General features: G+C 45.2%; 1 protein-coding gene across 1 annotated transcript in view; it reads left to right on the top strand.

Annotated features, from left to right (window-relative positions):
* The window catches only part of LOC309553143 (CDC42 small effector protein 2-B), a 62419-nt gene that overhangs the window by 7517 nt on the left and 29807 nt on the right, over nucleotides 1-25095 (top strand). Inside the window, exon 2 of the mRNA XM_082254050.1 lies at nucleotides 17381-17469. Coding sequence (XP_082110176.1) covers nucleotides 17381-17469 — 89 coding nt within the window. The remainder of the gene's footprint in view (nucleotides 1-17380; nucleotides 17470-25095) is intronic.

The raw sequence follows: 25095 nt of genomic DNA, 5'->3' as shown, positions 1-25095 counted from the left end.
AAACAGCGCTTGCGCATACAACATGAAATCATACTGTGCTCAAAAAATAAATAAATGTGAAAAACATATGTAATATAAAGTCATTCAAAGTTCTCAAATAAAGTGCTCAGGTGCTCCAAACTCCATTTATAAGGTGCTGAAGTGCTTCATGTAAAACATGCTGTGAAGTGTGCCACACTCCCCTCTCTTATCCCCACTCACCTGAAAAAATGGACCCACAGCTTTTCAGTCTGGGGGTCAGTCAAAACTTGTCTGGTGGTGTGGATAACGACCTCTGGGCGTTTACGGATGGTTCCCACCAATATTATTCTTGGGGCGGCTATATTATCCTTCAGACTTTATAAGACAGAATAATGCTCGTAGTGAAGTACTGTAAAAAGGTTTATTTGCACACCACCGGAGGAACACCTAGTGGGGAGTCAGGAGCTCTTAGGTGCTGTCCTGAGACCAGGCTTCCTGTTCCACCATACCTACTTTTTTCCTTAGAAAATCCGTTCCTCCCGTACAGCACAAACTGCTGTTTGGATGGGCTCCCTCTCCCTCTTCGGTTCTCAGTGAGAGCCTGTACTGCTCAGGTGAGCACCGCCCCTTGGTGGCGGTGACACCGGCGGTGGACTTTTTTTTTTTTTTTCTTAGTCCCGCCCACCAGTCTGTTTGTACAGGTGTCGCCGTCAACTTTTCGGATGCTAGTAGTGACTCGCCCGGGCGGAAGTGAGGTATCCGGGGAGGGGCGGCGTCGTGGCGGGGAGGAACAGAGCTGGTGCATATTTCCGGTCCTGCACAGCAACGCTATTGGAGTTTGGAACCGGTATTCCTATCTACGTGTGGACACGACAGCAAGTGAGACAGGCACAGGCACCAGCATGGCCCAGGTAAGGGGTGGATTTTTCATCTTGCCCTGATTACTGTTGGGTCTCTCTCCTACTCCACCCCCCCCCCCCTTCCTCGCCGGCTGGGGGTCTTTCTGGCCACATGGAGTTTTGTTAATGCTTCCTGTGCACCTGGGTTGATCCTGATGAGAAATATGTTGACTCACTGGGATGGTTTGTCCTTCTTTTTTTTTCCTCGTTATGGCAGGTTATGAGATCTGACCTGGTGGTTAACAAGAAATGCCCTTCGTGCAAAGCAAAGTTACCTGAAGGTTAGAAGAAAACGCTGTCAGACATGCATTGACTCCCTGGTTAAAGAGGAAGCGTCTCCTGCATTTCGCTCTTCGCTAACAAATCCACTCTTAAGTCAGCCATCTACCTCACAATCCTCTCAGGGCTCACAGTTAATCCCTGCGGTGGAGGTTGAGATAGGTCCTCCTACCCAAGAGGGACTCTTCCCCCGCCCCTCTCTCATTCCAAAGAAGATTCAGAGGAGGAAGGGGTAGAAAATATACACTCAAATTACAAGCTGTCTTTAGATCAAGTTGATGGTTTGTAGAAGGCAGTTTTACTTTGGGCTTGGGAGAAGAGCGAAAAAAGCATTATCTCTGCATGATTGGATGTATTGAAAATACAAAGCAAAAGAAGGGCGCACCAGCCTAGCGCATTATCCTCAGCAAGTTTATTTGGATAAAATTGTTTAAAATCAAATACTCACAAACAAACAAGAAGTTTCAGGCACATCAATTCCATACACCTGCCTCCTACCAGAGGATCAACGTCTTTACTGGAAGCAGAGGGCTGACGCGTTTCGAGGCTGTGCCTCTTCCTCAAAGCCAGGGGCTTTGAGGAAGAGGCACAGCCTCGAAACGCGTCAGCCCTCTGCTTCCAGTAAAGACGTTGATCCTCTGGTAGGAGGCAGGTGTATGGAATTGATGTGCCTGAAACTTCTTGTTTGTTTGTGAGTATTTGATTTTAAACAATTTTATCCAAATAAACTTGCTGAGGATAATGCGCTAGGCTGGTGCGCCCTTCTTTTGCTTTGTATTTTCAGTGTCTGGTCGACCACCCTGGTCGTAAGGGGCAGCAAAGCCTAGCCATCATGGATGCCTAATACCAGTACGAGTTCCAGGATTGAAACAGCCTGAGGACCAGGTTCCGAGCGCAGGAAAGGGGGTGCTGTCCAGCACCTATCTTTTTTGAAATGATTGGATGTATGCAGGTCTGGGTGAGCCTAAAGGTCGCACCTTTCCTGTACATTCAGTAATCTCTGAGGCCATTAAAAAAAGAATGGACAGAACCAGAGAGAACTTTTTTCATTAAATGTGTTTTCTTTTTTGAGGAAGACCCAGAGGCACTTTGGAATAAAGTACCTAAGCTTGATTCAGCCTTTCCCCTAGTTTCCAAGTCAACTGACCTGGCATTTGAGGACATGGGGGAAATTAAAAGATCCCATGGACAAAAGAATGGATCAACAACTTTGACAATCCTAAGCCGGCTATGGCCACTACTTGCGTATCTAGAAATCTGGAGTACTGCTTAAATCAACTCAAAGCACATATTTTCGCAGATTCGCCCAAACAAAAGATCCTTGACTCTTTTTTTCCACTCTGTCAATGGCCGTAGCCTACATTGCGGATGCATCAGCAGAATCCGTAAGGATGACAATAAGATCTGCAGCCCTGGCTAACTCAGCCAAAAGAGCTGTGTGGTTGAAGACCTGGCCAGGTGATGCGGCATCCAAAGCCAACTTTGTGGTATTCCGTTTATGGGGGCTCTGCTGTTCGGTCCTGATTTAGACTCTGTTTTAGACAGGACAGCCAACAAAAAAAGACCACCTGTTAAGAGAGAACAACCAGCTAAATGGCTTTTTCGACCTCAAAGGGCTCAGGAGCAAGATGGCAAGCCCCAGGGGAAGAGGAAGAATTGGTTAGTGCAAATGGCTAAAGGAAAAGGAAGTGTCCTTTTCCATCCTCCTACATCAGCCAACAAAACACAATGACGACTTGTTGCCTGTGGGAGGAAGACATCCAAAATTCCTCCTCCACTGGGCAGCTTTGACAGAAAATCAATATATTCTAGCCATGCTGTCCCAGGGTTACCAAATAGAATTTTCGGATCCTCCTCCAGAAAGATATTTTGTCACAAACCTTCCACAGGACACAACAAAAGCCCTGGCTATGAAGGACCTGATGTGACAGAGGGTTGTGAGTCAAGTGCCACCAGAAGAACGACATCAGGGATTCTATACCCATATCTTTCTGGTAAGGAAGCCATCTGGGAGTTTTCGTCTTTATCCTCCACTTAAAAACGTTGAACAGGTCAGTCCTTTACAGAGGATTTTGTATGGACTCAATCTGTTGCCCAAAGGATGCTTCATGGCACCGATCGATTTTAAGAGATGCTTACCTATATTTTCCTATAGCCCCTCAGTCCCAAAAGTTCCTGAGGTTGGCAGTGGATATGGAGAAGGAAGTCCTACATACATCTACAATTCAATGCCCTCTCTTTTTGCCTTTCATCTACCCCTCAGATTTTTATGAAGGTAATGGCAGAATGCCTTGCTCCTCCCCCCCCCCCCTTTCAAGGAGTCTCAGTAATCCCATATCTGGATGACCTCCTCCCTCCTCCTCCTCCGATGCCTGTCAGGTTATGTCAGCCCTAGGGACCCTAACTTCATCTATGCCAGTTATTCTATGGGCAAGGCTCCTGGGCGAGCAACGTAGTACTACGTCACTTTGCCCAGGAGGGGCTGACTGCCACAGTAAAAATACTGTGGGCGGTCGGCAAGTGGTTAAACAAGGGGGCACAAGAAGCAAGGCCCTTCAGTTGCTGTCAACAGAAATCCTGGAGTGGGCAGAAATTCACTTGCTTTCCTTGTCGGCGGTCCATCTCAAAGGCACGTTAAACGATGTGGCAGATTTTTTGAGCAGATGGAAAATTCAGGAAGCAGATTTGTGCCTGAATCCAGAAGTCTTTGCATTAATCACCAGGACTTGGGGCATCCACAGGTGGACTTGCTTTGCATTAAGAGAACGCACAGCTCCCTCAATTCTTTTCCCTCCACCGAGACAACGGTTCTCTGGGGATAGATGCCTTAGCACATCCTTGGAACTTTCACCTGGGTTACGCTTACCCCCCCCTTTTTTCAGCTAATTCCACTGGTATTAACCACTTAAGCCCCGGAGGATTTGGCTGCTAAACGACCAGGGGGTATTTTGCGATTCGGCACTGCGTGACTTTAACGGACAATTGCACGGTTGTGCGACGCTGTACCTAAACGAATTTGACGTCCTTTTTTTCCCCACAAACAAAAAAAAAAATGTAAAAATCTAAATTTTTTTTTTAACATTTTCGGCCAATTTGTTTTATCCTACCTATGTTTGGTAAAAAAAATCGCAAAAAGCGTATTTTTATTGGTTTGCGCAAAAGTTATCGCGTTTACTAACAAAGGGAAAGATTTTTGTTGTGTGTTTTTTTTTTTTTTTTTTTTTTTTTGCGGTACTGCGACATTGCGGCGGACAGATCGGTCCCTTGACTGACATTTTTGACACTTTTGGGGTTACCAGTGACATTTCTACAGTAATCAGTGCTATATATATGCACTGTTACTGTAAAAATACACTGGTAGTGAAGGGGTTAACTTTATTTGGGAGGGAGGGGCTGTGTGTGTCCCTAGGGGCGTGCTTTCTACTGTGATTGGCTGTGGCTTGAGCTGTAAGGACACTGATCAACGGATCTACATAGTAGATCCGTGTGATCAGTGTTTTTACACCGAGGAGAATGACAGGTGGCTTGTTTACACAAGCCGCCTGACTTTCTCCCTCTCCCCCGACGATCGCCGAGTGACCGGCGGACATCGGGTCCGCCAGTCACACGCGCGGGGGGGGGGGGGGGGTCCGTGACCGCGCAGGAGCTCCCCAGACCCTCCCAGGCTAGTGACGTTAATTAACGTCACTCTGCCTGGCCGGGGCTGACCGCCGCAGTAAATCTACTTGCGGCGGTCGGCAAGCGGTTAAGGAAGATACAGAAAGAGTCGGTAATTCTGAGTACTCCATTCTGGCTAAAGAGAGCTTGGTTCTCAGTCATTCTACAGATAGCAGTCAATCCATTCTGACAGCTTCCTCTAAAACAGGATTTACTACTTGAAGGCCCAGTATGTCACCCGGATGTAACCAGACTAAGTCTCACTGCCATGTATCTAAAGAGCAGCTATTAAAGAATAAGGGGATTTTCAGAACATCTAGTAAACACTTTGCTTACCAGTAGGAAGAAAGTAACTAGAGCTATTTACGCTAAGGTTTGGAAGGTCTATAATGTCTTGTGTAATTCAACAAATCAAACCTTGGAAGATATTGTGTCCGTAATGGAATTCCTACAGAATGGTGCAGATAAAGGTCTGGCAGTTACTACTCTTAGGCTGCATTCACATGTCAGCGTTTGGATCGCGGGCAGAACCGCCGCGGTTCCGCCCACGATCCGGAGATTTATTGCAAATCGCGGGACGCCTAGCGTTGCCCGTTGATTTGCAATAGCCCCCCAAACGCCGAGCGATGTTGCCGCGATTTCCGCCTCCCGAATCGCGGCAACATCGCGCAAACAAAATCGCGGGACGCAATACGCTCCAAAGAAGCTCTTGTACTTCTTTGGAGCGTATTGCGTCCCGCGATTTTGTTTGCGCGATGTTGCCGCGATTCGGCAGGCGGAAATCGCGGCAACATCGCTCGGCGTTTGGGGGGCTATTGCAAATCAACGGGCAACGCTAGGCGTCCCGCGATTTGCAATAAATCTCCGGATCGCGGGTGGAACCGCGGCGGTTCTGCCCGCGATCCATACGCTCACATGTGAACGGAGCCTTAAGGTGCAAGTGGCCGCCTTTTAGGAGTATTCATGGCCGCCTTTTAGGAGTATTCATGGAGAGGCAAATTTCTTCAGAAGCCTTTGTCGCAATATTTTTTTTAGGGCACTTTCTCTTTCCAGACCAGTACCTGCTAAAAAGTTTCCTAATTGGGATTTATCAGTGGTTCCACAAGCCTTCAAAAAGGAGCCTTTTGAACCTTTTAGAATCTATTTCTTTGAGGAATCTTTCCTTTTAAGCCTGTATTTTTCTAGTTTCGATTACATCCTCAAGAAGAATCAGTGAACTTGAACGCACTATCCTTTAATGAGCCTTTCTGGTCCATCTAGAATTATACTCAGAACGGATCCAGGTTTTCTGCCAAAGGTAGCGTCAGTTTAAAATTGGTCTCAGGATGTTGTCCTGCTGACATTTTGTCCTAACCCTTCAGGGGCTAAAGATAATTTTTCACAATCTACAGTAGATGTAAGAAGAATCCTGTTATAATACCTGGAGGTAACAAGAAGCTTTATGGTCTTCGGACTCTGGTTTTTTTTTTTTTTTTTTTTCAGGCAACAAAAAGGGCCACCAGGCATCGAAAAGGGTCAATTGCTAGGTGGCTTAAATCGGCTATTTTTGGAGGCTAAAGCCTCGTACACACGCACCGATTGTTGGCCGACCGATCGGCCGTCTTTTTTTTTTTTTTTGGTACAGTATTGAAGCTGCGCTTATCCGTAATGTATAAATAATCAATCAAATGGTAAACTACAGTTCATAGGTAGATAAAACAGTCGTGACTTATATGCTGTAGGCAAGGTGACAATAAAAGGTGCTAATAGTGCAACAAAGGTGCAGTGATAGGACTGCACATAAAACAGTTGTGACTCCTGTGTTGTGAATGGAGTATCAATGTGAAGTGCTATAGGTGCATTTAATCACTTAAGCCCCGGAAGATTTTACCCCTTCCTGACCAGGGCCTATTTTGCAATTCGGCACTGCGTGACTTTAACGGACAATTGCGCGGTCGTGCGACACTGTACCCAAATGAAATTGTTTTTGCAAGTTTTGCACAGTGCTGCTGATTTTCCTGGAGATGGGGAAGAGAAATAGTCTCAGACCACACGTTTAATTTTTCTATCTCCATCCATCTCCATTAAAACAAGAGAGAGTCAGACACTAATATAGGCCTAAACAAAATGGCTGGCTGGCACCCTGTGGTGGGTGGCTGGCTGGCACCCTGTGGTGGGTGGCTGGCACCCTGTGTGATGGCGGGCCTGGCACGTACAGGCCCAGGGCCTGTGGCTGGCTAGCTTGTAGTTGTACAGTCAGGACTCAGGCAGGGCCTGTGGCTGGCTGGTACACAGTGGGTGTGTGGGACTGGGTTGCTGGCTGGCATCTGGAAGCTGTGGGTGGCCATGGCGGCTGTGTTACAGAACAGATCCAGAACATCTGTCAGACTGTTAGTCACTGTTCACTCACTAGATGTAGAAGAACTCACTGTCCTGTCTGACCACCTATGCAGCATGCAGACTCCAGTGTGGCCGTGGCGGGTAAAAGACGCTGTAACGAGGCTGAGGGAGGCGGTCTAAGAGCTGCCCAGTGGGCGGAGGCGCATGGCGTAACATACGCGATCACGTCACGGAAATTTTGGCAATATCCGTAAATCCAAAGGCCGATTTTGATATATCGGGGAAAGTGCATATCGGCCCCCGATATATCGGGGTTGCCGATAATCGGTCGACCTCTACTTTTTACCCAAACCTGTCTAGTTTCCAGGAAGGAAGGCAAGGTGCTTCCAATTCTGGACCTCAAGGCGCTGAACTGCTTTTTGTGCAGGTGCAGAAGTTCTGGATCGTGTCCATTCACACGGTGGTGGCATTACTGCATCAGGGGGATTTTCTTGACTTTATCCACATCAAGGATGCTTACCTTCACATTCCGATGTCTGCTGGTCACCAGCGCTTACTCCGCTTTGCCGTGGGAGAGGAGCATTATCAGTTTGTGGCATTACCCTTTGGTCTCGCCTCTGCTCCTCGGGTCTTCACAAAAGTGTTAGCCTCAGTGAATAACGTTGTTAAGCCAATGGGGGATCGCGGTACTGGGCTACTTGGACGACCTCCTTCTGTGAGCAGGGTCACCTACTGCTCTGGTGGAAAACCTGGAAATCACCATATGAACTCTGAAGGAGTTTGGCTGGATTATGAATTTTTCAGAAGTCTTCTCTGGTTCAGTCCACATAGCGGGACTATCTTGGCCTTGGCCTCAGTGCTCCTTCCTCTGGACAAACTCCAGAAATTGCAGGCTGCAATTTGTCTCCTGCTGTCCAGCAGATGATCATCCCTCCGGACTTGCATGTGGGTGCTGGGCCTGATGGTGTCTACCTTCGAGTCAGTTCCGTTTGCACAGTTCCATGTGAGGTCCCTGCAAAGGGAGATTCTGGCCAAATGCTACAAGACTCCGCAGTCTCAGATCTGGCGCTTCGGCTGGGCAAATCCTTCCTCCCCTTGTATTGGACAGTGGTCACTACGGATGCCAGCCTGTCCGGCTGTGGAGGCGTCCTCGTCAAAAATTCTTCTTAGGATCTGGACACTGGAAGAGTCCAGACTACCGATCAATGTCTTGGAACTCCGAGCGATCAGACTGTGCCTAGACCATTGGATGGATCGTCTTTTAGGGATGTCCAGTGCGCATTCAATCATACAATGCCACGGCTGTGGTATGTGTCAATCACCAAGGGGACACAAAGTGTCCTGGCCGATCGGGAGATAGCCGGCATTCTAAGGTGGGCAGAACGGTTCGTTACAGCCCTTTTTGTCGTATACATTACCGGGGTGGAAAACTGGCAGGCGGATTGCCTCAGTTGGCAGATGTTGGACCAAGAGGAGTGGTCCTTTCTCCGGAAGTGTTTCATCAGTTGTTTCTCTGGTGGGGCATCCCCAAGGTGGATCTGTTGGTGTCTCGGCTCAACAGAATTCGTGCAGAGGTTTGTGACTCGGTCTTGGGATCCTCTGGCAGACGCTAAAGACGCGCTGGTGGTATCGTCTGATTTATGCCTTCCCTCAAGCTTCTGCTAGGACTCCTATGCATGATCAAGGCAGAAGGGATTCCGGTCATCTTAGTGACTCCGGACTGGCCTCACCGGGCTTGGTGCGCTGATGTGGTGTGGCTGGTCGCTGACGTTCCTCGGAAGCTTCCTCTCTCAGGGAGAATCTGCTGTCCCAAGAAACCATCTTCCATCCTGCTTTACAGTCACTGGCCTTGACGGCTTGGCTGGTGAGCGGTAGGTGCTGATGGATAGAGGTTTATCTGAGTCACTGATTCGAATGCTGTTAAAAGCTAGGAAATCTACTTCTAGGAAGATCTACCACCGTATGTGGAAGATGTCCATTGCGTGGTGGTGTGAGTCTCTTGGGGTTCATCCTCCTTCTCTGTGGCTTGGATTTTGAACTTCTTTCAACGGGGGGGTGTTGAACAGAAATTAGCCTTGAGAACCATCAAAGGCCAGGTGTTGGCTTTTGCGATCTTCTTCCAACGACCCTTGGCCACACATTCTCTGGTGCGTACCTTTCGTCAGGATGTCCGGAATTTGGTTCCTCCAGTGCGGTCTCCGTTGCCATCTTGGGACCTCAATTTGGTGCTTTTGGTCCTCCATAAGCCTCCTTTTGGGCATCTTTGGGAGATCCCCTTGATTATGTCTCAGAAGGTGGCATTTTTGGGCCTTCGGAAAGGGTTGTCCGCTTCCTCTGGGACCATTTCCAAATGGATCAGACAGACGGTGATTTCAGGTCTATTCCATCAATGGTCAGGTTCCTTCTTTCCCTGTCAAGACACACTCCGCTCGGAGGCTCAGTGCCTTCTGGGCCTTCCGTCATCAGGCGTCAGTGAGGTTTGTAAGGCGGCCATCTGGTCGTCGGTGCACACTTTCACAAAAATCTATAGAGTAGAGTGGATGTGTTGGCATCTGCGGATGTTTCTTTTGGCCGTAAGGTTTTGCAGGCTGCGGTTTAGAGGACTTGATCCTCTTTAACCACTTAAGCCCCGGAAGATTTTACCCCCTTCCTGACCAGGGGGTTTTTTGCGTTTTTTTTTTTTTTTTTACTGCGTGACTTTTAACGGACAATTGCGCGGTCGTGCGTCGCTGTACCTAAACTAATTTGACGTCCTTTTTTTCCCACAAACAGAGCTTTGTTTTGGTGGTATTTGATCACCTGTGCAATTTTTTGATCATGCGCTATAAACAAAGGGAGAGCGTCCATTTTGCAAAAATATTTTTCACTTTTTTTTTTTTTTTTTTTATATGAAATTCCCAAAAAAATTATATATATATATATATATATATATATATATATATATATATATATATATATATATATATATATATATATATATATATATATATATATATATATATATATATATATATATATATATATATATATATATATATATATATATATAATATTTTTTTTTTTTCTTTTGCGGTATTGCGGCGGACAGATCGGACCCTTGATAGACACTTTTGGGGTTACCAGTGACATTACTGCAGTAATCAGTGCTATACATATGCACTGTTACTGTAAAAATGACACTGGCAGGGAAGGGGTTAACTGTATTGGAGAACAGAGGGGTTAAGTGTGTCCTAGGGGCGTGATTCTAACTGTAAAGGGACATGGCTATTGGTGTAAAAACAGAGATCAACGGTCCTACATAGTAGAACCGTCTGATCTTCATTTTTACACCAGGGAGAATGACAGGCGGCTTGTTTACATTAGCCGCCTGCCTTTCTCCCTTCACCGGAGCGATCGTGAGTGACCGGCGGACGATCAGGTCTGCCGGTCACATGCACTGACTTGTCAGTGAACGAGCCGGGGCAGGCATGCGCCCGCAATTGGCTCACAAGTCGTGACAGGCGAGTGACGTACCCCTACGTCACTCTGCCTGGCCGGGGCTGACCGCCGCAGTATATAGTCGTGCGGCGGTTGGCAACCGGTTAAGGGTGTATTTGTTTTTTTTGTTTTTTTTTTTTTTTTTCAGGTGGGCTCCAGTTGTTTTGGTTGAGCTCCTGTTTTAGCCTGGGGGATTTTTTTTTTTGCTGTTCCCACCCCTCATTTTTGACACTGCTTTGCAACGTCCCAATGGTTATGAAGATCAGGAGCTGTGTCTGTCAATGAACGAAAGAGAAAATGGTAATTTTGACCGTAAAATCCATTTCTCTGATGTTCATTGACGGACACAGAACCCATCCCTCTGTGGAGTTCTTCTGACCCTGTTTGTAACTAAACTGAATACCTAATAGCAGGGAGAGGGGGTATACCCGCCTGGGACTGGCCATAGGCGTAGCCAGATTTTTTTTTTTTTTCTGCCTAGTGTCCTACTTGTGTAGGGGGCAGTATAACCAGTGCTGTATCCTGGCCTAGGCCAACAAGGCCCGAGCCTAGGGCGGCACTTTGCAGGGGGGGCAGCAAAAAAAAAATGTCATTATTTGTAAAATGACTATGGACTTCCTATTTATTATACAAGTGAAATAATCCTAAAATTACAATCCGTGTCAGCAAACAAAAGTCCAAATATCTTAGAGTAATTTTACTAATCCCGTGACATAAGGCTGTACTAATGGTCACTGATATGGCTGCACTGGTGGCCACTGATGAGGCCACACTGATATGCTGCACTGATGGGCAGTAAAGAGGCGGCACTGATGAGGCTGAACTTATGGGAACTGATGAAGCTATGCTGATGGGCACTGATAGACGGTGGTTATGGTCTGTGGTTTACAGATGATAGGGTGGGTCATAAACAGGAAGGGGTGTGGCCTTTCCAGGAAGGGGAGGGTCATATTTAAATTAGGGGGTGCACAAATTTAGTCAGGCCTAGGGCAGCACAAAACCTAAATACACCACTGAGTATAACCCAATGGTTATGAAGATCAGGAGCTGTGTCCGTCAATGAACATCAGAGAAATGGATTTACTTTTTTATTTTTTTGCTTTCTGCTATAAAACATATGCAATAAAAAATTGAAAAAATCAAATGCCTTCATAAATTTAGGCCAATGTGTATTCTGCTACATATTTTTGGTAAAGAAAAATCCCAATAAGCAGATGATTTGGTTTGCACAAAAGTTTAATCGCGTCTACAAACTTTTTGGGGTATTTTTGTTTATCTATTTATTCATTACTAGTAATGGCGGTGATCAGCAACTTAATAGAGGGATTGTGATATTGTGGCGGACCTTCTTATTCTAACTGACACTTTTTGGGGATAATTGACACTAATACAGGGCTAAATATGCACTTTCACTATACTGACAGTGGCTGGCAAGGGGTTAAAATCATGGACGATCAAAGGGTTAACCGTGTGCCTAGCCAGTGTTTTACTATACTGTGTGCTGCTTTTTACTAGGGGAAGAGATTTTTTTTTTTTTTTTTTTTTTTTTTCCCTGCTTGGCAGGGACACAAATTCCATCCCTTCCCTCCTGTCAGAATGGCGATCTGCCTTGTTTACATAAGCAGATCGCAGTTCTGGCTCTCTGCCTAACGATCGGGGGGTGCTGGCGGACATTTGGTATTGTGCACCCGCTGATTGGCTGCAACTGTGTGTAATCACAGTGGGAGCAAGCCCCTGGCGGCACACATGACCGCCCCCCCACCCACAAGTAGCATAGGTGCCGCCCTGTAGCAGTAAAACTGCTATAAGGCCGATCTGAAGCGGATAAGCACTTAAAGACCAGCTGCTGCGGCAGGCTGGCTCTCCTGTGAAAACCGCTGTATGGGTGTGCCCACTCTCTAGCACTGCAGCTAAGCAACGAGTCCGGCGGCCGCAAAGGCTGCTGGGAACCCGGCGATCGCTGAAGGGACTGACAGAAGGCAGTGTGCCGTTGTAAACACGGCATGCCGCTCATCTATCACTGATTGAAACAGGGCTCGTGTTATTTCAGAACACAAGAGCCCTGTTTCCATCCACCAAGTCTGGCCCCCACACAATTAGAATCACCCCCTAGGTACACATTTAACCCTTTGATCGGCCCTGGTTTTAACTTCCCTGCCAGTGTCATTATTACAGTAACAGTGTATATTTTTAACACTGATTACTGTTGTAATGTCACTGGTCTTCCCCCCCCCCCCCCCCCCAAAAGTGTCCTCAGTTAGGGGTCCGATCTGTCCACCGCAATCTCACAGTCCCGCTAAAAATCGCCGCCATTACTAGTAAAAAATGCAAATAAATAAAACTGACAAATCTTTCCCCCAGTTTTGTAGATGCGATAACTTTTGTGCAAACCAACCAAAATACACTTATTGTTTTTTTTTTTTTTTTACCAAAAATATGTGGCAAAATATAAATTGGCCAAAAATGATGAAGAAATTTGATTTTATTTTTTTTTTTCAAAATTGTCGCTCCTTTTTTTGTTTTTATAGCGCATAATCAAAAAACCAGAGGTGATCAAATACCATCAAAAAAAACAGCCCTGTTTTGTGGGGGGAAAAAAAGGATGTCAATTTTATCTGGGTACAGCGTCGCACGACCGCGCAGTTGTCAGTTAAAGTAATGCAGTGCCGAATTGCAAAAAATCGCCTGGTCATTAAGGGGCAAATCCTTCCGGTCCAGAAGTGGTTAAGCAGGGTGGATAAAAATTGATTTAAAAAAAAAAAAAAAATTTTTATTTTTTTTTTTTTCTTTCAATAAAATGCTTTTGGAGTAAAAAACTTTCACATACTTACCTGCTCTGTTGCATTGGATTTGCACAGAGCAGCCCCAATTCTCCTCTTCTCAGGTTCCTTGTTGCTGCTCCTGGCCCCTCCCTCCTATCGAGTGCCCCCACAGCAAACAGCTTGCTATGGGGACAGCCGAGCTGCAGCTCCATCTATCCATTCAGACACGGTCTCTCTGTCTCCACCCCGCCCCTCCTCCCCGCTGTGCCTCAGCCAATTGGGGGAGGGGGGGTAGAGTCCCGGACGGCCGAGGGACATCGCTGGAAAGAGATTGGGTTCAGGTAAGTATTAGGGGTGACTGCTACACACCGAATGTTTTTCATTTTAATGTATAGAATACATCAAGATAAAAAAAACCTGACTTTACAACTCCTTTAAGATATAATAATAATAATGTTGTTTATTCAGCATGGGATGTTATCTAGCATGTATACATGCAGTGTGTATCATCTGCAATATTTAAATTTTTGGTAAACTCATTCAATGAATCCAAGCTGAGATTACATGCACTGCATTGATGCATTCACTCAATTTCACACTACAGTGCCTTGTGAAAGTATTCGGCCCCCTTGAACGTTTCGACCTTTTGCCACATTTCAGGCTTCAAACATAAAGATATAAAACTGTAATTTTTTGTGAAGAATCAACAACAAGTGGGACACAATCATGAAATGGAACGAAATTTATTGGATATTTCAAACTTTTTTAACAAATAAAAAAAACTGAAAAATTGGGTGTGCAAAATGATTCAGCCCCCTTAAGTTAATACTTTGTAGCGCCACCTTTTGCTGCGATTACAGCTGTAAGTCGCTTGGGGTATGTCTCGATCAGTTTTGCACATCGAGAGACTTGCAAAACAGCTCGAGCTCAGTGAGGTTGGATGGAGAGCGTTTTGTAAAGAACTGAAAACTGCTGTTCACACAGAATCTCGATTGGATTCAAGTCTGGACTTTGACTTGGCCATTCTAACACCTGGATATGTTTATTTGTGAACCATTCCATTGTAGATTTTGCTTTTTTTGGATCATTGTCTTGTTGGAAGACAAATCTCCGTCCCAGTCTCAGGTCTTTTGCAGACTCCATCAGGTTTTCTTCCAGAATGGTCCTGTATTTGGCTCCAACCATCTTCCCTGTCCCTGCTGAAGAAAAGCAGGCCCAAACCATGATGCTGCCACCACTATGTTTGACAGTGGGGATGGTGTGTTCAGGGTGATGAGCTGTGTTGCTTTTACGCCAAACATAACATTTTTCATTGTTGCCAAAAAGTTAGATTTTTGGTTTCATCTGACCAGAGCACCTTCTTCCACATGTTTGGTGTGTCTCCCAGGTGGCTTGTGGCAAACTTTAAACAACACTTTTTATGGATATCTTTTAAGTAATGGCTTTCTTCTTGCCACTCTTCCATAAAGGCCAGATTTGTGCAGTACACGACTAATTGTTGTCCTATGGACAGAGTCTCCCACCTCAGCTGTAGATCTCTGCAGTTCATCCAGAGTGATCATGGGCCTCTTGGCTGCATCTCTGATCAGTCTTCTCCTTGTATGAGCTGAAAGTTTAGAGGGACGACCAGGTCTTCGTAGATTTGCATTGGTCTGATACTCCTTCCATTTCAATATTATCGCTTGCACAGTGCTCCTTGGCATGTTTAAAGCTTGGGAAATCTTTTTGTATCCAAATCCGGCTTTAAACTTCTCAAACAGTATCTCGGACCTGCCTGGTGTGTTCCTTGTTCTTCATGATGCTCTCTGCGCTTTAAACGGACCTCTGAGACTATCGCAGTGCATGTGCATTTATACAGAGACTTGATTACACACAGGTGGATTCTATTTATCATCATTAGTCATTTAGGTCAACATTGGATCATTCAGAGATCCTCACTGAACTTCTGGAGAGAGTTTGCTGCACTGAAAGTAAAGGGGCTGAATAATTTTACACGCCCAATTTTTCAGTTTTTATTTGTTAACAAAGTTTGAAATATCCAATAAATTTCGTTTCCCTTCATGATTGTGTCCCACTTGCTGTTAATTCTTCACAAAAAATTAGTTTTATATCTTTTTAGGTTTGAAGCCTGAAATGTGGCAAAAGGTCGCAAAGTTCAAGGGGGCCGAATACTTTCGCAAGGCACTGTAACTGCCAGCAAGAAGAAGTCCTTACATTTAAAGAGCACCTGTCCTTTCAGATCCATCATGGCAACGCCTGTTAGCGGGCAGCCACTCACATGCTGCCGCCACATCCCTCACCTTGTCACTGCCGCATCACCAGCCATCACATTAAAGTGAATGAGACTGTCGGTGAGTCGGCAGCTAGAGAAGGAGCCGCTGCAAGACAGATGACAGTTACTCTTTAACCACTTGCCTACTGTGCACTTAAACACCCTTCCCATCCAGGCCAATTTTCAGCTTTCAGCGCTGTCACACTTTGAATGACAATTGCGCGGTCATGCTACACTGTACCCATATGAAATTTTTATCATTTTTTTCACACAAATAGAGCTTTCTTTTGGTGGTATGTAATCACCTCTGGGTTTTTTATTTCTTACAAAAAAAAAGAATAAAGACAGAAAATTTTGAAAAAAAAAAAAAGTTTTTCTTATTTTCTGCGAGTAAATTTTGAAAATAAATTTTTCTCCTTCACTGATGTGCGCTGATGAGGCGGCACTGATAGGCTGCACTTATGGGCACTGATGAGGTGGCACTTATGGGCACTGATGAGGAGGTACTAATATGCCGCACTGAGAGGTGGCACTGCTGGGCACTGAGAGGCGGCACTGCTGGGCACTGATAGGCGGCACTGATGGGCACTGGCGGATGGCACTGGACACTGACGGGTGGCACTGATGAGCGGCACTGATGGGCAGCACCATCAGTACCCACACTCAGTGCCCATAGTGCTGCCAGTCAGTGCTAATCAGTGCCTAGATGAGCAGGCACTGATGGGCACTGACTGGCACCACTATGGGCACTGATTGTGGGCACTGTGGGCACTGATGGGGGGCACTGTGTGTATGTTTTTACCTTTTTAGTAATCAGGGCACTGGTGATCAGTGCCCTGATTACATCGCTGTGTGTCCCCGGCGCTGTGAGGCTCCCCCTCCTTCCTCACACTGCAGGCTCTGTGTGAGGAAGGAGCGCCGGCGATGAGAGATGATCTCATATGTTTACATATGAGATCATCGCTCATTGGACGGCCTGATCACGTGGTGAATGGCCGCTGTGATTGGCCATTCACCACGATCTGTGATCGGCCGTGTCCAAGGGACACTGCCGACACAGATTTTCCCCGCTGCGCGCTCGCGGGAGCGCGCGGGGGGGCGTGTCACTGGAGGCCGTTTAAAAACGGCCTCCCGAAAATTTGAGTCCGCGCTGCAGCCGTATATAGGATGGCAGCAGGTTAAAAACTATGATTTAAAATGGGTCTTTTTACTAATGATTTAAATCCAATCCACCCTGGCTTTAAGTGGCCCTTACTCTACAAAGGTTTAGCACCCCTGCCTAAAATCCTATGGAACTCTTCATACCAGTCAGTTGCGTTCTTAAGTCCTGCTTTGCTGCATTTTTGGTGCATTTTTAAAACCGCAAAAACATACCTCCCTATTCAAAAGAATTGAAAATGCTTTAAAAACGCACCTGTGGTTGCGTTTTTGGTGCATTTTTTAAGTCCCATGTCTATATTTCGCAGGCGCATGCTGATGTCGGGTAACCAGAAAATGCATCGGAAATTCTGCAAAAGTGCGTGTGTTTTTTTACAGCATTTTTGCTGTGAGGCAGTTGGAAAGAAACAGTAGATTGCTGATGTTGTAACTTAAGCTTTTGGATCTTTTTTTTTTTTCTTTGATCGTTTCTTTTGAAGGGTGACAAGCATCTTCATTGATTCACTTTCCGGAGTGTGTCTTCCGGATACGTTTTTGTGGTGGCCCCATCAGTGGTTGGGAGGAAGAAAACAGTTCTTTTTTTTATCTTGTTCTGTAGAGAGAGGCTGGCTTCCATTTAACCCTTAAGAAAATGACTGAATTTCTCTTCTGCTTCAGTTGCTGCATTGGAGAGCAGCCACAGCCGGTAAGTGTACTGCTTTTTGCAATTTTAACCTATCGATATTTAAAATGTTAAACTGGGCTTCCAGATATATTAAGCAGGAATACATGTTTCTAGAACTGGACGTTTGAAACGTTAATCTCTAAATACTCACCCACACACTCTTGCACAACGCGGTGTAGTCAGCACTTTTGTGGCTGTGCTGAATATGCTGTCCATTGCTGGATTTAGAGAAGCACACATTGGGCACATGTGAATGGTGACACTTTTATGTAAAGGTTTTTTCTTTTTATTGTCAAACATGGTATGTGAATAAATGGCTTTCATGGAGGAAAAATGTGGTGCTTTTTTCTTTTTATACTGTAGAAAAAAAAACAAGCAAACCCACCTATGTTGCTGCTGTGCACTGTTTTTAGTTGTTAGGTTCAGTATATTTGAGCAAACCATCTCAAATAGTCTGCTGTAATTGCTTGAACTTCAGGCTTGAAAATAAAACCGGAAACTGTAGAAGCAATGGCATACGTGTTTTTTTGCTCAGAATTTGCCATGTAAGGATAGGCTATTCATTGAATCATTTTATTTTAGTTTTGGCCTTCTTTTTTGGTTACTTTGCATCCCTGACAGCTCTTTTTAGAGCAAAACATGTAGGGCATTTCTTTTTAGTAGCATTTTTTTTTAATTTTTTTTTTTTTTTGCACACTTGGTTAATCGCCGGTTCACATTGCCTCCGAGGTCGCGGTGCGAGCAGCGCGCCGCGACCTCGGAGCGGCCGCCACGGACTTCATAACATTGAAGTCTATGGCGGTCGCCTCCGGGTCGCCCCAAAGAAGCTCCGGACCCTTTTTCTAAGTCGGAGCGACTTGTGTCGCTCCTATTAGAACGGGTCCGCAGCTTCCCTATGGGAGGCGACCTGTAAGGCGACCAGGTCGCCTCACAGGTCGCCCTAGTGTGAACCGGCACTTATTATTGGAGTTGGCAGATGACTCTGTTAAATGATTGCTGGGGGCGGCTTGCAACAAAGTTGGGGTTGAGTTGGTTGAGTGGAGACAGTATGCAGGGGGATTAAAGGGCTGTACACACTTGACGAAAATCGGACGAAATATCATCTGATTTTTCTCTCTTCTCAGCGTTCAATACCGTTTTTAGTCGACAGTGCATAAATGTTCTCAAAATTTCTCGTCCGATTTTTCTTTTTTTTTGGCACATTTGTTCCTAGACTTCCGGGTTGTCAGCAACTTCAGATCATGCGCGGTCTTTCGTATCCAATTTTTCACGGACGTACTGCATACACATTAAACAATAATCGGTTGTCTGGGGACAGACGAAAAAAATTTTGGTGTTTGTCCCTCCGTCTTTTTTCGTTGAAAATGTCAAAGTTGTGTACACACTAGGCGAAAATCGGACGTTTTCACATCGGCGGGCGGGAATTTTCGGCAGATTTTCTACTAGTGTGTACCCCACTTAAGACATATATTTCCCCTTGAGGTCACTGAACCTATTTTTTTTTTTTTTTTTGATCATTTCATCTAAGGTAGTGGTTCTCAACCAGGGTTCCTCCAGAGGTTGCCAGGGGGTTCCTTGAGCAATGACCAATTTCTGCCTCTTAGATAAGTTCCCCTGACACCATTGAACTTTTTAGCTGTCTGGAAGAAGGTAATTCTTCCCAATGTCCACAAGAGTAACCACCATTCATCCCACTGACCATCACACTAATGTGTCATGAGTTGTAAATTTAATCATTTTTAGCAGGGGATCCCCGAGACCTAAAAATTATTTCAAGGGTTCCTCTGTGTTTGAAAAGGGTTGAGAGAGGCTGATCTAAGGTAGCCTCTTTTACTGGCTTAAGTCTTTTTTTGAGTGAAATAAGTCCAGTTGATACCACCACCAAAATCAACTGTATAGGAACATTGATTTGGAGTCCTGTTTTATATTGCCTCCATACTGCAGAATGATAGTCTTTTTGTACTAAGCTGCAGTTGGGGGGGGGGGGGGGGGAATTTCAGTTGCATTTATAGACCACTGTATGGTTTGGGGAAGGTATCTCGGATAGAGAAAATCTAGATTTCTTTTTCCTTCCTTTAGGGCAGAGATCTCCAATACGGCCCTCCAGCTGTATCAAAACTACATGTCCCATGAAGCATTGTAAAACTCTGACATTCATAGACATGACAAGGCATGATGGGAATTGTAGTTCTTGAACAACTAGAAGGCCATTTTTTGGAGTCCCCTGCTTTAGGGGTTGTGAAGTCAGAACGTTTTTTTATCTTAATGCATTCTATGTGTTAGATAAAAAGCCTTCTGTGTGCAGCAGCCCTTCTAACACTTACCTGAGCCCTATCTCTATCCAGCGATGTCCATGAGTGCTTCAGCCATCCGGGACACTCTCTCCTGGTTGGTTGCGATGCAGTTGGGGGTGCCATTGGCTCCTGCGGCTGTCAAACAGCCAATCGGCGAGAGAGGGGGCAGGGCCAAATGGCAGCTTCATATCTGCATTGATACACAGAGCTGCAGCTTGGCTCGGGTGCCCTCATAGCAAGCTGCTTGCTGTGGGGGCACTCAACAGGAGGGAGGAGCCAGGAGCTCCAGCCAGGGTACCGAGAAGAGGAGGATCTGGGCTGTCCTGCACAAAACCAACTGCACAGAAGAGGTAGGTACTGGGTATAATATATGTTTGTTATTTTATTAGATAAAAAAATGACTTTACAATCAATCCCCCCTTCTTCTTTTTTTTTTTTTTTTTTTTTTTTTTTTTGCTCCGGAGTCTTCATGCCCCCACCCTACAAGTATAAACACACAAGTTTTTCTCACACATTTTAATAAAGATTCATTTTTAGTGGCCATTTGGTGCAAGGCTAGACACACCCCTGTTCTGGAGTGGAGAATTTCTCGTACCTATCCTGCCTACCCTGTGTTTATTTTTTATATATATATATATAATATATATATATATATATATATATATATATATATATATATATATATATATATATATATATATATAGTATGTATGCTCGCCTTTTTTTTTTTTTTTTTTTTTTTTTTTTTTAATGCGGACCAGACACGTGATCCTGCAGCTTCAAGTCTTCTGTGTTGGGGATCGTGGCTGCAGGAGAAAAGAGGGCCAACAACGGCTGGGTAATGGGAGCTCGCTGTGGGATCAGATGACTGGACCAGAGTAAAAAAACTTTTTTGCACTGGGTGGGCAGGATAGGAGGGAGGCAGGAGGAGGACATTTTTTATGATTAGTTAGTGTTGGGCTTGCATTCTACTTTAAAGAAGTCTCCCCAGAATCACGTAAGACTTGTTAAATCCCCTAAGGGGACCCTGTGCACATAGCACTTGTCACTGTTAAAATTGGTGCCACAGTTTCTAAGCAGCATTGTTGGATAGCTAGCCCTTCTTACAACTTGCTGCTATCCAACAACACTGGATGAGGCTGGGTTCACACCTATGTGAATTGGATGCAGGTTTTTCAGCATCCAATTCGCATGACAGGAGAGTGTAACCAACTCTTAATGGAGCTAGTTCACACATCTCCGGAACGGCTTCGGAGCAATTTGCATAGGGGTCCTGTGTGTCTTCTGCTCCGAATTCAGGCAAAAAATCGGGCCTGATTAATCCCTGAAATGGAGAACAGGGACGCAGCGGACCCCTGCTGTGAGCCGCATCCAATATAAGTGTGAACCCAGCTTAAAGGAGACAACGTTCTTACTGACGGCACAGAGGAGAGGTAATGTTGGAGACCTAAACAAACAGAACATCTGCAGCCTTGCTTGCCATGCACCCGTGTGCCTCTTCTGCTTCATTTGTACAAATAAAAGGCACATGCCAGCAACTACTATACTAGTCTACCGCTGACAAATGTAGTAGCTGCAGCAGGGTGAGCTTGATTTAAATCAGCTTGATTTTTAAATCATAATTTTTAAAGAGCAACTGTCATCTGTTTCGCAGCGGCTGCTCCTCTGACCCGCTATTGACTCATCAATAATCCCATTCACTTTTGGGGACGGCTGGTGATGCGGCAGTGACTCAACAAGGTGAGGGATGTTGGCGGCAGCAGGGGAGTGGATGCCCGCTAACAGGCGCTGCCATGATGGATCTGAAATGACAGGTTCTCTTTAAATGAAAGGACTCATTCTTGCTGGTAGTTAGGGTGAAATTGTGTGAATGCAATTGTGTTATCTAGCATATGTATATACATCAATGCAGCCTATGTTATCTCAGCTTGCAGAGCTTGGATTCAATGAATGAGTTTACCAAAAATGTAAATATTGCAGAATATACAGCCTCATGCTACATAACGAAGCTCCATTTCGTACTGATTAAACTAAATTATTAATGTATCTTAACCACTTCCCACCCACCGTATAGATAAATGATGGCAGGCAGGATGCACTCTCTTTCTGGGATGGCGTCCTATGACAGCACCCCAGAACCGGCACGCAGCGCAGCGGTCGCGCCGTTTTCCTAGGACACGGCGGGACCCCGATCTCGGTAAAGAGCCGATGAGGCATAGATGCATAGTAGGTGAGGTTGAATAAAGACAATAGTCCATTCAACCTGTGTAGGTGTGTGTGGCCGTAATCATCTCTCATATCCCTAAATGTTCCCCTAAATGTTCTGATCCATGAGATGTACGTCTAAGAGTCTTTTGAAAGCCACCACACTTCTCGCAGAAACCATCTCTTGTGGCAGAGAATTCCACAATCTTGTAGCCCTAACAGTAAAGAACCCCCCACGTTGCCTGAGGTTAAAACGCTTCTCCTCTAATCGCATTGTATGCCCTTGAGTCCTCATGCAATCCCCTCGACTGAATAGCTTTTTTTCTATGCCGAGATCACCATTGAGATATTTATAAATTGCTATCATGTCCCCTCTTAGGCGTCTCTTCTTCAGGGAGAATAAATCAAGTGATTGCAGACGCTCTTCATAATTAAGGTCCTCCAATCCCCTAATTAGTTTAGTTTCTCTTCTCTGGACTCCCTCCAGCTCCAACACATCCCTCCTGAGGACTGGCGAGCAGAACTGGACAGAATACTCCAGATGTGGTCGGACCAGAGTTTTATAAAGTGGAAGGATTATAGTCTTATCTCTGGAATACATCCCTTTCTTTATGCATGCTAATATTCTGCTGGCTTTGGCAGCTGCCGCTTGACATTGCATGCTATTGCCTAGTCTTTCCTCTACCAAGACTCCCAGATCTTTCTCCATTTTTGATTCCCCCAAGGGTTCCCCCCACTAAAGTGTATTGTGCTTTTATGTTTTTAGTTCCCAAGTGCAAAACCTTACACTTCTCCACATTAAACCTCATTTGCCATGTCGTTGCCCACTCTGTTATTTTGTCCAGGTCATTCTGTAGGATATCTGCTTCATGCTGTGCAGTTATTGCCATTCCCAATTTTGTGTCATCTGCAAAAACTGATAAAGAACTACTGATCCCGTCCTCAATGCTGTTTATGAATAAATTGAACAAGGTTGGTCCTAGGACTGAGCCTTGGGGGACCCCGCTTACCACCTCAGACCAGTCTGAGTATGCGCTGTTTATTACTACCCTCATGACACGCCCTTTTAGCCAGTTACATATCCAAGAGCAAACCCTGCGGTCGATGCCTGCAGACCTTATTTTATAAATTAAGCGCTTGTGGGGAACTGTATCAATAGCCTTAGCGAAATCCAGGTACACCACATCCACTGGTCTCCCCCTATCTAGCTCGCAGCTCACCTTCTTGTAGAATGTTAAGAGATTGGTTTGACAAGATCGCCCATTTGTAAACCTGTGCTGATTACTGCTGATTATGTTGTTGTCTTTAGCAAACTCTACGATATAGTCCCTTATCATCCCCTCCAGAAGTTTACATACTATCGATGTCAGACTGACAGGCCTATAATTTTCTGGGACATGCCTCTGCCCTTTTTGAATATCGGTATCACGTTAGCTTTCCTCCAATCCCCTGGTACATTTCCTGTCATAATACTGTCAGCAAAGATCAGGAACAGTGGTCTAGATATAATCTTACTAAGTTCTTTGAGTACTCTTGGATGTACGCCATCCGGGCCTCTTGATTTATTTGTGTTAATTTTATCCAGCTTTTCCCTGATTTCACCCTCTGTTAGCCATAGCGGCAAGCCCTGTGTATTACTACTAACCATATAGTCGTGGTCAGTGTACCCCCCCTTTTCCTGTGTAAAGACTGACGAGAAAAAAGCGTTCAGCACGGTTGCTTTTTCAGTGTCCTCTGTAACCATCCTCCCATCATCGTTAATAATGTATGCAATATGCTCTGCCCTAGCTTTTTTGCTGTTGATATATTTAAAGAATTTCTTTGGATTCTTTTTACTATCCTCTGCTATTTGTCTCAGTTGATTTTAGCCATTTTGATTTCGTATTTACTTTTCTTATTTGCCTCCTTGTATTGCTTGAAAGCCGATACTGTGCCCTCTGATTTATATTTCTTGGATGCCATTTTTTTTTCCCCGAATAAGTTTTAACATTACGGTTTAGCCAGCCAGGTTTGGCTTTGTCTCTTCTAAATTTATTTCCCATTGAATGCACTGCAATATGCATTTGTTTAATATGTTCCTAAAGCATTCCCATTTTTCCTCCATGGTCCGTGTTCCCAGGGTTTGGTCCCAGTTTACCCTTTCCATCATTGAGCACAATTTTGGAAAGTTTGACCTTCTGAAGTTGAGGGCTCTTATGTTCCCAACTTGCCTTGTTATATAGTTTACGCTAAATGTGATCATCCTGTGATCGCTAGAGCCCAGGTTGTCCTGGACTCCTACCTCCGAGATTAGCTCTGGGTCATTAGTGATCAATAGATCCAGGACTGCATTTTCTCTAGTAGGAGAATCCACCAACTGTGACATGTAGTTGTCCTGTAAGGTTCCCATGAATAGACGGGCCTTCTGTAAGTGTGCAGTCCCCTCTTCCCAGTCAATGTCGGGATAATTGAAGTCCCCCCAATATGATGACTGATCCCAGTTTTGCCACTTTACCCAACAGTGCTATAAATTCCACCTCTACCTCCTCCCTTTGGTTGGGTGGCCTATAGCAAACCCCCACAATTACTTTTCCCTTTTTTTCTTCCCTATGGAGTTCTACCCACACGGATTCTAACTCCATACTCATCCGTTCCATAATACCACTCCTCTCTATCACCCTTACATTATTCTTGACATAGAGACATACCCCTCCCCCTCTTTTTTCCCTACACTGTCCTTGCAGTACACCAAATACCCTTGGATATTGGCCAGCCAGTCATGTGAGGGGTCGAACCAAGTTTCCGTTATTCCCACAAGGTCTATGCCCTCCTCATGTACTAACATTTCCAACTCATCCATTTTATTAGCTAGGCTCCTGGCATTAGCATATACCCCTCTTAGTTTTGTGGAAGTTGATAGTGAATGGGGATTATGTTTATTCCTGTTTGGTCTGAGGTTTTCCCGCACAGACCCCCCAATTGACGTTATGGAACTACTGTCGCTGCTTACTCTACTACTGCCTTCTGTCCTCTGCTCCCTCCCTCCTGACTCTACTTCTGAGCCCTCCCCCCCCCCCCCCCCCCGTCTCCTAGTTTAAAAGCCCCTCCAACTTGGTGGGTATCTTTCTCCCCAAAAGAGCTGTACCATCCCCATTAAGGTGCAGCCCAT

The sequence above is a fragment of the Pelophylax lessonae genome, assembly GCF_965119305.1.
Source record: "Pelophylax lessonae genome assembly, chromosome: 4".
In the NCBI taxonomy this organism is placed as follows: Eukaryota; Metazoa; Chordata; class Amphibia; order Anura; family Ranidae; genus Pelophylax; species Pelophylax lessonae.
The sequence above is the reverse complement of the archived record's forward strand: the minus strand, read 5'-3'. Positions and strand labels throughout refer to the sequence as shown.